This window comes from Maylandia zebra, linkage group LG5 (genome assembly GCF_041146795.1).
Source record: "Maylandia zebra isolate NMK-2024a linkage group LG5, Mzebra_GT3a, whole genome shotgun sequence".
Taxonomy (NCBI): Eukaryota; Metazoa; Chordata; class Actinopteri; order Cichliformes; family Cichlidae; genus Maylandia; species Maylandia zebra.
Genome location: NC_135171.1, coordinates 14,317,583 through 14,332,913, shown reverse-complemented (window position 1 = coordinate 14,332,913; position 15,331 = coordinate 14,317,583). Strand labels below are relative to the sequence as shown.

Sequence of the window (15,331 nt, the reverse complement as noted above, 5' to 3'; positions counted from 1 at the left end):
CAAAGAGAAGGTGTCCACTATTGGATGATGCCTTGATGCCAGAGGTCAGAGGAGAATGCCTAGTGTTCTTTGAGTTGATAGGATTATAAAAAAGTAGCTTAAATGATCAGTTTTTAGACCCAAGGTATGCAGAAGAGCATCTCTGAATGCACAACATGTCAAACCTTGAGGCAAATAGGTTAGAAAAGCAGAAGACCGCTCCTGTCAGCTAAGAACAGGAAGATTATGCTGTGTGCTGTGACACTTGGTAGGGTTAGAGTTTGCTGTCCATGGTCTATGCATGGATCCTTTTTGCCCCATATCAACAGTTCAGGCAGCTGTTTGTAGTGTAATGGTGTCAGGGTTATTTATTTATTTATTTATTTTTGGCACATCCTGAGCCCCTTATTGCAACTGAGCATAATTTAAACACCAACAGCCTCCATGAGTATTATTGCCAACCATATCCATCCCTTTATGGCTATAATGTACCCATCTTCAGATGGCTGCTCCCAGCAGGATAATATGCCACGCCACAAAGTTCAGATCATCTTGAACTGGTTTTTTTCTTCACTGTACTCAAATGACCTCCACAGTTAGCAGATCTCAGTTCAGTAAAGCACATTTGAGATCAGAAATATTTCCAGCACCTTGTTGAATCTGTACAATAAAGTTTTAAAGCACTTCTGAAGGCAAGAGTGGGTCCAAACCAGTACTAGAAAGCTATACCTAATAAAGTGTCCAGTCTGTGTGTATTTCACCGGGTAGAAGAGGCGGATCTTGAGTAGTTAGATTATGACCTCAATTTATCAGATCAGATGGGTCAGATTAACTCATTTTGGCTTGGAAAACGCCTGAAAACCATCATTAGGTACATGAAAACATTTTATGTCTGCCAAAGGTAAAGGACACACAGCCGTAACAGCTTTCTTCCTGTTGTAATAGCTTAGTAGTTGTAGAATTTAGTTTTTCCTTCGGCTGTCATACTGAATGCCGCCGCAGACAGCAGTGTGGCTGAAAAACGCAGAGGAGACAAAGCTCATGTCCCATTGATTCAGTGAATCGGATCACCTCGGGCCCATGTGTGCGACATGTGACCAGCAGTCAAATAAAGCTGTAGGCTGGTGAAACTTTGGTCAGGAACTTCGTAAAGAGAGGCTGCGCAGACGCTCAGTGAACGGTAAGATGCAGTCAGGCTTTCTGCAGTATATCCACACACGCTGGTTAACCGGTTTCTTTGTCCACGTGGTGGTGAGTAGCATTCCTGCCCCACTCTGCGCGGAACGGTTTAACGAGACGGAGTGATCGGAAAAGTTATCTTGGCTTGTAAAAAACTCTAATGTGGAATTGCAGTGTCAGACCTTTGGGTCTTGCTGTATTTTAATACGTCTAGGGAAGAAATCACACATTTCCCATTATGATGACCACCACCAACAGCAGCAGCAGTATATTACACAAGAGCTTGCTTTGTTGCGTAGTTTTGCGGGTTATTTCCCCCGCTTCTGTTTACAAACATGGCCGGTGTGGTCTAGCATGTCGCAGAATCTGAAAACAGCCCAAACTTTAAGTTCGGTGTGAGTCCATGTCTCAACTACCTGTCAGCAAGTTTAGAATGATGTTGAGACTTTTATTTTGAAATCCGACTCCTCGTTTTTAGTTAATATGCGCTTGTGTGTTTTACTTAGATTGTACTGCTTTGTTCATGCATGCAGCGACTGTAACACTGTGTCCCCCTATACTGTACACTCTGAACAGGAACATGCCTCCTGCTCCAGCAGATGTTTTGGGCTCCAAGCCCCTGGATGGCGGTTGGGGCTGGATGGTTGTGATTGGGGCCCATATTTCCATTGGGTTTGCCTACTCCACACCCAAAGCCCTTTCCATTTTCTTTAAAGACATTCAAGAAGACTTGCAGGCTGGCTACAGTGAAATAGCATGGATTTCCTCTATTATGCTAGCTGCCATGTATGCAGGAGGTGAGTTGACTCTGTGTGTGCTTTATTGGTTAAACTGTTTCTAAGCTTTCCTATCCACATAGTTAGCATTACTGTATGCTTTATTTTTGTAGGGACTTTACCTTACAATATAGAGCGCCTTAAGGCAACTGTTGTTGTTATTTGGCGCTGTATAAATAAAACTGAATTGAATTTGAATAGTCTTCTGCAGTCTGTTTTTGTCAGCTGTGATGCTACATCAATAAACCACTTGGTTAGCATAAATATGATAATCTCAAACCCAGAGCTGCTTGGAATGCAGTGTAGTGTGGCCTCATACCTTTAGGCCATCACACCTTTTGTAGTCAGCACCTCTAAATCAGTACTCTTATCACTACTAGAGAACACATTTGTATTGGCTGGTAAATAATAGCCTGCAGGTTAACCAGACTGAGTTTTTTTTTGGTCTCTTGTTCTTTTGTGTTTTATTTAGTTGTCCTAGGGCTCTGACATACCACGTACACCCCATACTAGCACCGATCGTGGTCTGTTGATCAGACTTTCTCTACACCTTCTGTAAGAAGTTCCATCAAGCATTACTAAAGCACAGCTTCAAACCAGCCGACAGCAGACAGATCAGTATTTTGAGAAGTCTGCTCTGTGCATTTGTACTTGGCGATAAGCATCATAAACACAAAAATCCCAGTTTCATAAAGATCGTTTGTGTGGTGTCTGTGTCCGCTGCAAAGGCACGACTGTTGTGTATGGTTGTAATTTAGATTTAGAGAAATACAGTAACGAGTATAACTGGCTTCACATGAGCGACTGCACCCGCTGCCTAATAAAGTGAATGTTGCTTCCATGTAAGTCACCTGACCTAAATTTAAGTCTCTTCACTGAGGTCCAAAGGGAATTTATGGAAGTAAGCACCACTGCATGTGACATCTATTGTACATTTGGGTTTGTAGAAGTGAAGTCAGATGTCACAAATCAGACCCTACTTAGATATATTATATACTGTCTTCAAAATACTAACGTTGAGAATAAATAAAGGTAACAAAAACTGTATTCTCTACGATTTTGTGAAGACATAAATATTTTATTCACTGCTGAAAGAAAAAAGTAGAATCTTGAGTTTTTATTTAGTGTGATTTTCTTCTTGTCTTCTTCTTCTTTTTTTTTTTTTTCCTGAGTTTGTTAGTATCTGCTTTCAAGGTTGCAGGACAGCACGCTATGTTACTCACCTGCACTCAACTCAGAGCGGCCTAACTAGTGAAATATTCCCCTCCAATGTGGCTCAGGCACAGGACTTTATCATATTGTCCTTGGCAAGGATTCAACAATGTCACCTAGCGGAGGAGAAGGAAAGAGGGGAATATATCAGAGGAAGGTTCAGCACAGTGGGGTCTGACACCAGGCCCCCATGGGAAAGACATGACAGCCTTTTCAGGAAACCTCTGACTCAACGAGTCACAATGATAAACTTATAATGGAAATGGATACGGTGGTAGAACAAGAGATGCCCTATTGTGACACGGCTACAGCGAAAACGATGATCTATCTTTGACCCTGCTCTGAACCTGTGTAACTGTATAAACAGCTGGGTGGATATTTGATTTCCCATACAGTGTTGTGCAGAAGTCTTGAGTCACCCTTCATTCCTTTATATTTTGCTAGAAAAATGGGACACAGGTGCAGCAATTTATTAAAACATGTCAAATCATACATGGAAATAGAGCATATATGGTAAAAAGAATAAATATTGTATCATTCTAACAAGCATGAATGTCAGTATTTGGTATGACCCCCTCTGTTCTTCACACAGCCTGATCTGTCTTAGGCACGCTTTCTTGATTTCTTTAAGTAGTCTTCAGGAATAGTTCTCCAGGCTTCTTGAAGCTGTTGTTTGGATCTTGGCTGCCTTTTGTTGTTTTCTGTCGAGAGTTTGTATTTTTATTTTTTTAAATTCAGGTATGTTTTTACTGCATTGGAGGTGTGTTTTTGGATCATGATCTGAAAAATGAAGTTTTTGCCAATCAGACACTTTCCAGACGGCTTTGTGTGGTGGATCAAAATCTGTTAATGCTTTTCTGCATTTATTATTCCATCAGTTTTGACAAGATGCCCAACACAACTGGCTGATGTACAGCCCCAAACAATAACAGAGCCTCCACTGGTTGTAGACACTCATTGATCTGAACCAAAAGTTTCACATTTGGATGAATCACTCCATAAGACCTGTTGCCACTGATTTTAAGTCCAGTTCTTGTGTAACTGGGAATACCTCAGCCTTTTCTCCCTTCGGCCTCCCTTAAGAATGCTTTTTCCCTATTTCCCAAGGACACAACTTCTACTTGTCCAGTTTTCCTAGATTTCTTTTTGGACAAACTGCACCATGTTGAGATATGCAATGTCTTCAGCTAATGGCTCTTTAAGGATCACATTGCTAGTGCAAAAATGAAAGAAATTGGAACAAAAAGATTTAATCTATCACTGCTACCACCACTGAACTACACAGCTAAAAACAATTAAAGGAACAGCTTTTAATCAGAGTATAGCATCAGTTCAGTTAAACTGCTGGGATATTGATTAGGTAAGTAGCAGAGGGGGCTGTTAATCAGTTTCACCCACTTTGGTGTTAATGAAATTAACAACAGCTGCACTAGAGGGGCAACAATGAGACAACTGCTAAAACAGGATACTGCTAAAACTCAGTGATGCCCGGGTCCAGATCTGGGAGGAGATTATCCGCTGTCTCATTAGGAGCACACCCCAACGTTGTCACACATGCATACAGGGTAATGTGGGGACATACAACTGAGCATCATTGCTGCATTGTTTTTTTCCACTTTGATTTTTGGGGGGCAGGTTGATCACTTTTATTGCCTTCAAATGATGTGTGAACTTTTCATTCCTAACACTGTCCACATCAGAATACGTATCTTTTTTTCCCCATTGAGATCTGATGCGTTTTCAAACCGTTCCTTTAATTTTTTTTTTCGAGAAGCCTGTGTAGTTTGCAATAAGAATATAGAGGTTTTCATTATTCTGGAGAATGACTTGTGGTTCAATGTCACTCTTTCAGGCAAGGTTATGAATGAAGGAAAGAGTGACAGCATATAAAAGGCTTTTTAATTGCTGATTGATCACTGGGTGTAGTGTTTTACATTATCAGGGGAATGTTTAATGAGTTGCCAGGTTGCTTTGCTGTGGAGGTCTTCTGTCACCCTCTGTGATGTCCTTTTGCCCTTGGTTTAGATCAGGGATGCTCAACAGCTAATGTGCAAATAATAATGCTTTTCAGATAAAATGAACAGACATTAAAAAAAAACATGAAACTCATCTTTTAAGTTATTTATTTTGTTTAATGAGCTATTCATTACAAAATTGTGTGGCAGAATTTAGCCCTATGATCACATGATGAATTTCACTGGTTTAGACCCATCAGTTTACCTTGAAGTAGTAGGTACCCGGATTACTAAAACTTTGGCGACATTAAGACGTAACATAATACAAGAATGTACTGCTCGTTCTCAGTGCTCATCTGGTTTTGCAGGACCGGTGAGCAGCATGTTGGTCAATCGTTTTGGGAGCCGACCAGTTGTCATCATGGGTGGACTGATGTGTGGAGTGTCTATGGTAACCGCATCTTTTGGGAGCTCCATCGCTTATCTCTACTTCTGCATTGGCGTCATTGGAGGTACAGTACTTTTATTCCTAAGCAGTATGTGTTACTGCTGCTTGAACAGGTTTTACTTTTTGTGGTCTCACTTTGGGAATTCATAATTGATCACAGACTAAAACCAAGATATCATGCCATACTTGTTTACCATTCAGTTTGCATTCCCATCAATCCTGGTCCCAGTGGGATTGGGATGTTGGCAGTCTGCATCTTTTCACATCCCTTTTAGAATCTCTTGGTTCAGATCTGCTCCCCATAACTAGACTGCCATGCCTTTCCTGAAGGCCCTGGGCATCTGCCCCGGCTCCTAGGGTGCAGTTAGAGCACCGAGGGGACCAGGACCAGGACAGTAATTAAGACAGAACTGTCTCTGATCCCAGAGAGCATGATCTTCCATGGCCCTCTGTACTCTTCCGTAAGCTCCAATCAGGTTCGTCACATGGGGGCTCTCTGCCATCCTAAGAGGCTCATTACCCAGCCAAGGGCCCCTGTGAAGGATTAATAGGCACAGCGAGTGGCTGGGCCATGTGTGGTGCCTGGGGCATGTGTGGGCTCTACACTGTTCCCCTGTGCCTAGTGCACTGACACACAGGCATTAGGCAGTTTTGCCTAGAAGTCATGCAGACATATGCTTACACATACACAAACACCTGCACGTTAATAAAAAAGCACCCCACACACAGCGAAATACATCTCAGAATTATTCCTCCTCGTATACTCCTTCATTCACTCTCTCACTGGTGTTTGTGATGCTGAGAAGCTGGTGAGGTATGCTGTCCTTGTCACTGGAATAATGAATGCTTCTGATTGGTTGGAGCACCTGCCTGGCACCGTTCAAGCACAACACAAGATCACATGAACAGTTTCACGGTTTGTCTCTCTGCACACACCTCAGCTTTAACAATCTGTGTTGCTAAGATTGACTGCATTGGTTATACACACAGTGGACTTTTATTAAATACACCAACTCTTTGAATTTTGGGCTGAAGGAAGAACAACACTCGGTGTATAAATGCTCAATCAACAATCTCTTTAATCAATGCAATTGTCTTTATTCCATACAACACTTTGAGCATTACAAATGTGCGGACGGGAGATGTGCACAGGAGGGTGTCCGGCAAATCTCGACGTGTCTGACCGATTCTCACATTCTCAAAGCTTCGGCCCCCCTCCAAACTAAACATTCAGATTCTTTCTTTTTCTCAGTGAGCGTAAGTTATGACCTTGCCTTCCTGTGCAGTATGTTCTGTTCTTTCTAATCAGAAAAATAAGGCCATGATTCTCTGGAAAGAGTATTTCTTATAAATCAGCAGTATAATGCATCACAAAACAGTTTAATATCCCACACCTGTTTTTCTCAGAATAAACAATCAGTTACAATCAAACAATCAATCTGCTGGTCCCTCTCTAGTCTAAACAACAGTGTTTCAGTAACTTTCTACTAGAAGGTGGTCCCCTGTTATCTACTTTCTCCCAGGCAAGCGTGAGCGAGAGTCTACAGCATTCTATCCCCCAAGGACATGTAATCTAATGCCTTTATTTTCAGGGCTGTGTCCACTTAATACTACACTATATATGGCTATATATATGGCATTTTAGTTAATATAAAGCATAGAATTGAGGCACTTCAAATAATTTAATCTCAACACTTTCTAGGACATTTTGATGGTAGTACATATTTATAATTGAACTAAGAGCGTCATTTAAATAGTTTCTATAGTGCTTTTCACACACAAAATGATGACAAGATATATAGTTTGGATCTTGTCCATTTAGTCCGTATGTAATACAAGAAATTTTAAACAAATTCTAAAGTCAACTGGGAGCCAAATTAAAAATGATAAAGCAGGGTTAATGTGAGCTCATTTACTAGAATGTGTTAGTGTGGTTGCAGCATTTTGCATTGCTTGGAGGCGTTAAAGATGTTTTATCTAAGCCTGTAAATAAGGCAATACAATAATCCAGGTGTGACAGCACAAATGCATGGAAAATTCCTCTGTTACTATTTTTGGTACGTCATGATTTGGGGTTCCGTGATCATTTAAAACACACTGTTATGCATTAAAACGGGTACCAGGAACGTAGAAACTGTTTTGCATGTGGTGGCCACAGACCACAGGTTTGCCATAGCATCTCCAGACTCTTTCAGATCTGTCAGATGAGCTCTCAGCGAACCTGCCAGTTCTGATGTTCTCTGGCGAATGCCATTGGAGCTGCACGGTGCTGGTTATGAACACTTCATGGAATCTGTTTATGACACTTTGGTCAGAAACATGCACATGAGCTGCCAGCTGGAGGTCATTTTGCTGGGTCCTGTTCCTTCCCATACAAAGGAGCCGACACCACTCCTGCTGGGTTGGCACCCCTTTACAGCTCTGTCTCCTTGTGTAATGGCCTCCACACTCTTGAGACTGTGCTGGGAGACACAGCAAACCATTTTGAGAAGGTGATGTGCCATCCTGGAGGAGCTGGATTACAACTAAATGGTGCCATGTGGCTTTTTGGAGGTTGCCTTTCCAATGAAGACAACCTGTTGTCACTTTCACTTGCACCAAAACAAGTCTGGCAACAGCTTTAACATATGTTATTATACTGTGATGATTAAGTGTTCCTCTTAAGTTTTAGGGGACAGTGTCATAATTCGGTGACTTGTAGATGTCACATTTATTGGGATTGCAGTCAGTCTTTTTAATTTAAAGTCAAAATAATGTGAAATTCCTCATTAGAAAAGAAAAAATTGCTAAATTACACTTTTTATGTCCCCCTAAAAGCCTAATATAGTAAATCCCCATTTAAATGCATTAAAAAAACAACCAAACAACAAAAACTTTATGCATTGTAAGAATACCCTGACATTAGAGGGAGAAATTCTAAACACCGTAGCTATCTAACTGTAACTCTTCATCTTCTTCAAAATAAGGTCCAATCAGATTAAAAATTTCTGCATAGAAAGGCAAGTGAGTAAATGTATTACCCAGGCTCTCCAATTTATTTCTACTTGAATGGAGAAATTATTTCTGAAATAATTCCAGAGTCCTGTAATGAGATTTTAGATGGCAAAAGTGAAATGAGATGGAACCTTAATGAGCAGCCGGCAGATTTAGTCTTAATTTAATTAAGTACCCTTTGGAGCTCAGGTTCAGTAGGGTTTTTCTTCCTGAGGGTTTTTGGAATGTGACTGAGATGTTTTCAATCTTTCTACATGCAGGTTGTGGACTCGCCTTTAACCTGAATGCATCTCTCACCATCATCAGTAAATATTTTCTGGCCAGGCGTCCTTTAGCCAATGGACTTGCTATGGCTGGCAGTCCAGTGTTCCTTTGTTTCCTGGCTCCTCTTAACCAATATCTACTGGGCACATATGGCTGGAGAGGAAGCCTCCTTATCCTGGGGGGTCTGATGCTCAACTGTTGTGTTGCTGGAGCCCTCATGCGACCTGTTTGTAAGACACTCGCTTGTGCACCGCAGCAAAACGTGGATCGGCCAAATAAGTGCAAGACTAAGATAAAAGGAAGCTGTATGAAGAACACAAAGAAGTTTGTGGATCTGTCCTTTTTCAGGGACAGGGGCTTTGTCATTTACCTAATAGGAAATGTCATGTTCATCTTTGGAGCGTATGCACCCATTGTGTTCCTGTCTACCTATGCTGTTAGCCAAGGTGTTGAGAAGTACTCTGCGGCCTACCTGCTCTCCATTATGGGCTTTGTTGACATGTTTGTTCGACCCGGCACCGGCCTGGTAGCCAACAGCAAGTGGATCAGGCCTAGAATTCAGTACTTCTTCAGCTTTGCCATGGTTTTTAATGGAACGTGCCATTTGCTGTGCCCTCTGATGAGGAGCTATACCCTCCTGGTGGTCTACGCAGTATTTTTTGGTGTGGGGTTTGGGATGGTTTTCGCCCTGATATTTGAATGCCTCATGGATCTGATGGGAAATCAGCGCTTCCCCAGCGCCGTTGGACTTGTCACGATTGTGGAGTGCTTCCCCATGCTGCTGGGACCACCTGCTGCAGGTAACACATCCTTCATTCATACATAATCCTTTTTCTGTCTTTCTCTTACACAAGTACACATGTTTACTCTTAGATCACTTAAGATTGCTTTACGCTGCTTCTTTCTACAACTGAGGCAAAGGGCAAGGTAATATATACTTACAAACATGCAGAAACACTTGGGGAAAAGAGAAATTTCCACCATTACAGAGGAAATAACCGCTTTCAAGCGAGAGCAGCCTTGCAAACAATATTTGTTTGTTTATCTCTTTCATTCACAGGCTGTGCATTATGTTGCAGTAAAGCTTGGTAACAGTATCATTCCTGTAAGACAGAGCCGCATTATCACGGAGTATGGATGTTTTGTATTGTATGAGACGCCCACACAAAGATGCAGTTCGTCATGGTGATTTCCTGCTGGAAAGAAGCCATCTATCCTCATGGGCACAGGCTTTCATGACATAATGGAGCATCTGGGGCAAATCCAGGCTTCATTTAAAGATAAGAAGAAAAAAAAGCTGCATTTTATTTACAGTCTGACTTTAACCACAGCTGGAAGAACATTTGCAATAGCAACAGGTTGGGTATAAAGAGCGTCTTAGTGAGGCACTCAGAAATACAGATGGGCAGTTTACCAGTAAGAAGCAAACTGTGTCTATATTGTGGAACAATTTCAGATTAATGTTTCTCAACATCAGATTGTGAAGACTTTGAATATCTTATCATTTACAGTACATACTATCATCAACAGATTCAGAGAATCTCTGTGCACATGAGACGAGTGTATAATGCCCATGATGCTCAGGCCGTCAATTAAAAGCGGGCACGATTCTATTGTGACAGCTTTTCACTGCAGTGCCAGAAATATATCTATAAACGCAGCCCACTGTAACATCCACAGATATTTCATTGTTGAGGCTTTACGAGGTAAAGTTAGGGTGGTATTGTTTGTATTGTGGTATTGTTGGTTTTCATTGCAGTTATAAAATCATGTTGCAAAACTGATGGGGAAAAAACAATGCCAAACTTTAAGACTGATTCACTTATGCATGAATCTACATCATAGTGTATAAACATCACATTAGGAAGCACACAGTAAGGTTGGGCGATTGGACCCACCGCTCTTGTAAAAGCTTTTGATCGTTTTTACAAGAGCAATTTATTTATTTGCCCACAAGTAAGTTTGCTAATAATGTTGGTTGAAGCTAATAAAAGCAGTCAATGGAAAAAATAATAGCGCTGTTTTAGCAGCACCGTATTCCAGCTGCGAACAAACCCCCCCTCCTCAGAGTCACCCAAATGCAGCGATTCATTTACTTAAACTCATAATAGAAAGAAAGAACGGCAGTAGCCTATGTTCAGAAAAAACAAAAACATTTTATTTAAATTAAAAAAAAACTAACAAACACAATGGTGGGGAGGGAAACAAAGAGAAACTGGATTCTTTTTTCCACTATAACCGTGTTTACAGGTCGGTCCAGTGTTTGTCTGTCTTACACACTCAACCAAACAACCAATACAAAATTAAACAAAAAGTAAGTTAAAAATCAAAATATCTCTTCAAGCGAACATTAAAAAAAACCCAAACCCTCAGACGTAAAGTCTTTTGTGTGATTCAGTGCATCTCAAATAAATAAATGATTCAATAATCCAAAAAGTAGCTATATTAATACTGAAACAAACAAGAAAAGAAGGTAAAGTATTCCCTCCAAATGAAACTTACAAATAAATTTTAAATGCTTAAATCAGTTGGTGCGTGATTACATTCCCCCGCCCATCAAAAAGTCACCTGCTCGAATATATCGCCCGTCGTCATTTATTGGATTGACGAATGTCGGCTGGAAAATTTTTACATATGCCCCAACCTTAGCACACAGTACTACACTGACCACCTGTTCAGCATTTTGGCTCATTGTCCCTGTAAAACAAAAAGAAAAAAGCTACTAACATTACTATGAGATATAATGTAATAGCCATTTTAGCCTAGAGTTGATTTTGCAATATCAGTCAAAGTATTTCCTCCTTTTGTCAAAAAAATGATGCTTTTTTTAAATCATTTATTCCACGACTCTTACTGCTTTTCTTAACAAGTCGAGGCAGACCTATTTTGTCCGATAAATTAGTTACCATCTCCTACATGTAACTTTTTTCTTAACTTGTGGCCATCTTTCTTCATGCATGTAAGGATAGACTACAATACTTGTGGGTGTACGCTCCCTAGTGTTTTCAGAAATTTGGTTTTGAAAGGTATTTATCATTTTTGGTGATGTCTGTCAATAACACATACTGTATTGCAGTGAGCAAGCCATCCTCTCTGTTGTTGCTCAACTTGTTCACCAGTGTTCATACAGGCCTAATGTCCTACATAAACAAGGTGAGGATGTACAGTAGTTTAGCTGAACATGACTTAATCAGCTGTGAATATCATCCTGCTGACAAACGCGTCCTTTGCCTCCAACCTGACTTTTAATGAGGTGAAAAGTTACAGGCCCCCCAGTTAGTCTAGAGCGACCGTGTTCCGAGGCGCTCATTTAATAGGGTAAATAAGTGCCTCCCTGCACGTCTAACAATCTCCTCCAGAGGGCTCAATCGTTATGTCTCCCCTATTCTGCTTGTTACTGCTCCCCCAAACCTTCGGGTCAATCCAATTAGGAGGAAGTGAGGTAAGCGGGTGTAATTACCCTTTTGCTTTGGGTGTTTAATGACGCTCAGTTCAAACTCTCGTCATTAAAGTCCTGTACCTGGGCCATAATTAAGCTGTGAATACATTAAAAAAGAGGTGACTATGCCAGATGGACTTAATTACTGCTTAGCCAATCAAGGGCTGTCTTAATGAGGGTGATGGTCATTGGAGTACAGGCACCAGATGAGTGCTATCAATCAGATAATACAGCCGGCATTGAGATGGTTGAAATTGATCCAAATGCAAAGTGACCCCCTCCTAGTATAGTACAGTACATTGCATTCAGTCACACAAACATTATTTTAACACAATCTTCCACTGCAAAGATGGCAGGTGGTATAGTTAAGGAGATCTGCTAAGGGAATCAGTTTAATTTCCTTATAGTTTAACATCATCTTTAATTGGTTTCAGAAGGAGACGGTAGCATGTTTGTACTAAATGTGCTTCCTAATATGTTTGACAAACATCAATTTTATAAAACTGGCCTGATGAATAAACACAGTCATCTTTACTAACTAGATGTTTAATAGTGGAAAGAGAAGGGAAGACTCTAGGAGCAAGAGAAAATAAACAGAAACTAATCCTGCTCAAAATACTTCAGCTTCTGAGGCGAGCTGCCAGGATTCCATACGGCTTTAAGGGGGATTGTAATGCAGTGAGGTGGACAGTCCTAGATGCCGACACTGAGAGAGATAGCGACATTCGCCTATCGATCCGTGTCTGGAGGGGAAAACGGGGGTCGGGGCGACTTGTGGACTTAGGGCTCAGAAAAGCCGCAGGCTGAAATCTGATCTAAACCACATTTGTCACTTTTCTGCAGACTTGAGCTGGATATTTATGGTTCTGAGAATATGCCTCTCTTCTGATTCGTTTTGGTAGCAGCCATCCAAATTGCATTTCCGGCAATTCAGGAGAGCCAAGAAGGGTGTAATGGCCCCGTCATTTCCGAGATGGCTCTTCTCAAATTGGCCTATGCTCACTCTCGCTCTCTTGCACGCACTCATAAGCAATATCTGAGTCTGATCTTCCTCTTCACCTTCAAACTTGCCGTCTAGACGCTATACTCTCACTGTGCTGTGTTTTCTTTGATTAATTTTAAATATTCTTTCTGGCCTCCTCCACACAGGGTTACTGGTAGACATCTTTGGCGACTACAAGTACCTTTTCCTCATGTGTGGCTCAGTCATCACGACTGGCGGGCTTTTTCTCTTCGTCATGAACATCTACAACTACCACATGCTGGAGAAAGAAAAGAGAGCTAAAGACCGAGAGCGTAACCAAACTAACATAGAGAACCAGGAGCAGATGAGCATCTCAGCGGCAGAGATGGAGCAGCCTGAAGCTGAGGAGACGGAGATGAGCGCAGCCCAGCAGGACCCAGAGAGCGCCGAAACAAAATGAAATGTGATTGCTTTATTTAGCGTGAATGCAGCGGGGTGATAGTTGTAGCTGTACAGGTTTTTTTTTTTTTCATCATTGTTTTTATTGCAGATTTTCCTTTAACACGACAGTGTCTCGACAGTAGACACGGAACAACAAAACAGTACAAACACAAAACGTACACAACAGCTCTTAAATAAGGCATAATACAAGATACAAAATACAAAATATAACATACAAGAGGTGGTGAGTCAGTCTTACAGCGCCCGGGTGATGATCACGTGTGTAGTAGTCCTTTGAATAAGATAGCGGAAAGGTCCGGTCCAATATAGTCCAAAAAGGGGTGCCACATCCCATAGAACTGACCCACACTGTGGTGTATAATGTGTGTGAGGTATTCCAGAGGAATCAGTTCAAAAACTATTTTGCGCCAGCCACAGACAGTGGGAGTCCTATCGTTGATCCATTGTAAGAGGATATTTTTCCTGGCTGCAAATGTTAGAGTGTTATACAATCTTTTGTTGGCCGCCGCTTTTAGGCGGTCACTTGGAAGACCTAGAATCAGGGACAAAGGGTCCATCTCTATATCAACGTGGAAGATTTTCCCCAGTTCACCTGTAATGTCAGCCCAGTATTCTTGAAGCTTATAACAGGACCAAAAACAGTGAGTTAAAGTCCCTACATCAGTTTTGCACTTAAGACACACAGGGGAAAGAGAGCGGCTGAAGAGGTGTCTGCGGTGAGGGGATACGTGTAATCTGTGTAAAATCTTAAATTGGATTGCTCTTGTCCGAGTACAAATTGAAATCCTTTTTGCGAGAGACCAAACGGTATCCCACTTATCTTCATCTATGGTTACCGACAGTTCCCTCTCCCACACACCTCTAATCCCCTGCGCATCAGTGGTAGTCAAAGCATTAAGCACATGGTAAAATGAACTCAGAGACACCGTCAGCTGTTGCCCAAACAAAACCCTCTCAACATCAGATACTTCAGGGTGCTCAGCAAGGGTTGTATTGTGAGTGATATAGTGTCGTATTTGCAAAAAACGAAAGAAATCCTGTCTAGGCAAGCCGTAACTGTTGGTAAGCTGTTCAAACGACATGAGTTCACCACCCGAGAAAAGGTCACCAAGAGACTTAATATTCTTATCAGACCATCGTTGAAAGCCGGGGTCCAAAGAACCCGGAGGGAAAGCAGGGTTATTCATTATAGGGGTAAAGGTTGATGTTATTCTCGATCTTCCCTCAAGACGGCGGACAATTCGCCACGCTTTTAGGGTGTTGATTGTTACAGGATTTGTACAAAGGGCCTTAATTCCGTTAAAATCATTACAAAATAATAGATCGCTCAGTTTGCATTGTGACAGAGCTGTCTTAATATCCGACCAGATTGAGGTTTTACCCCTAACCCAGTCGCTCACAAATCTTAAATGGGCAGAAAGCTGATACAATCTAATATTAGGTAGATCCAAGCCGCCCCTGGAGCTTGGCAGATGCAACACTGCCATCTTGAGTCTGGGTCTGCGCTTGTTCCAGATGAAAGAGGTGAGCCATTTATGTCCTTCAGTACTCTCTTAGAGAACAAGACGGGGATCATTTGGATAGGATACAATAGCCTGGGCAGCACATTCATTTTGATCAGGGCAATGCGTCCTAGCCAGGAGACAGGAAGTGACGCCC

General features: G+C 41.6%; 1 protein-coding gene across 2 annotated transcripts; it reads left to right on the top strand.

The window, feature by feature from the left end:
- Positions 1–986: 986 nt before the first annotated feature.
- Positions 987–15,017, top strand: LOC101482389 (monocarboxylate transporter 2). 2 transcript variants are annotated; one of them, XM_004545305.5, is made up of 5 exons: positions 987–1,159; positions 1,735–1,955; positions 5,470–5,613; positions 8,804–9,607; positions 13,396–15,017. In XM_004545305.5, the coding sequence occupies exons 2-5, from the start codon at positions 1,739–1,741 to the stop codon at positions 13,668–13,670; spliced, it is 1,440 nt and encodes a 479-aa protein (XP_004545362.1). In that variant the 5' UTR covers positions 987–1,159; positions 1,735–1,738; the 3' UTR covers positions 13,671–15,017. The 2 variants fall into 2 exon arrangements, with proteins under 2 accessions (XP_004545362.1, XP_023008279.1); XM_023152511.2 differs by having other exon boundaries at positions 1,155–1,230.
- Positions 15,018–15,331: the final 314 nt, after the last annotated feature.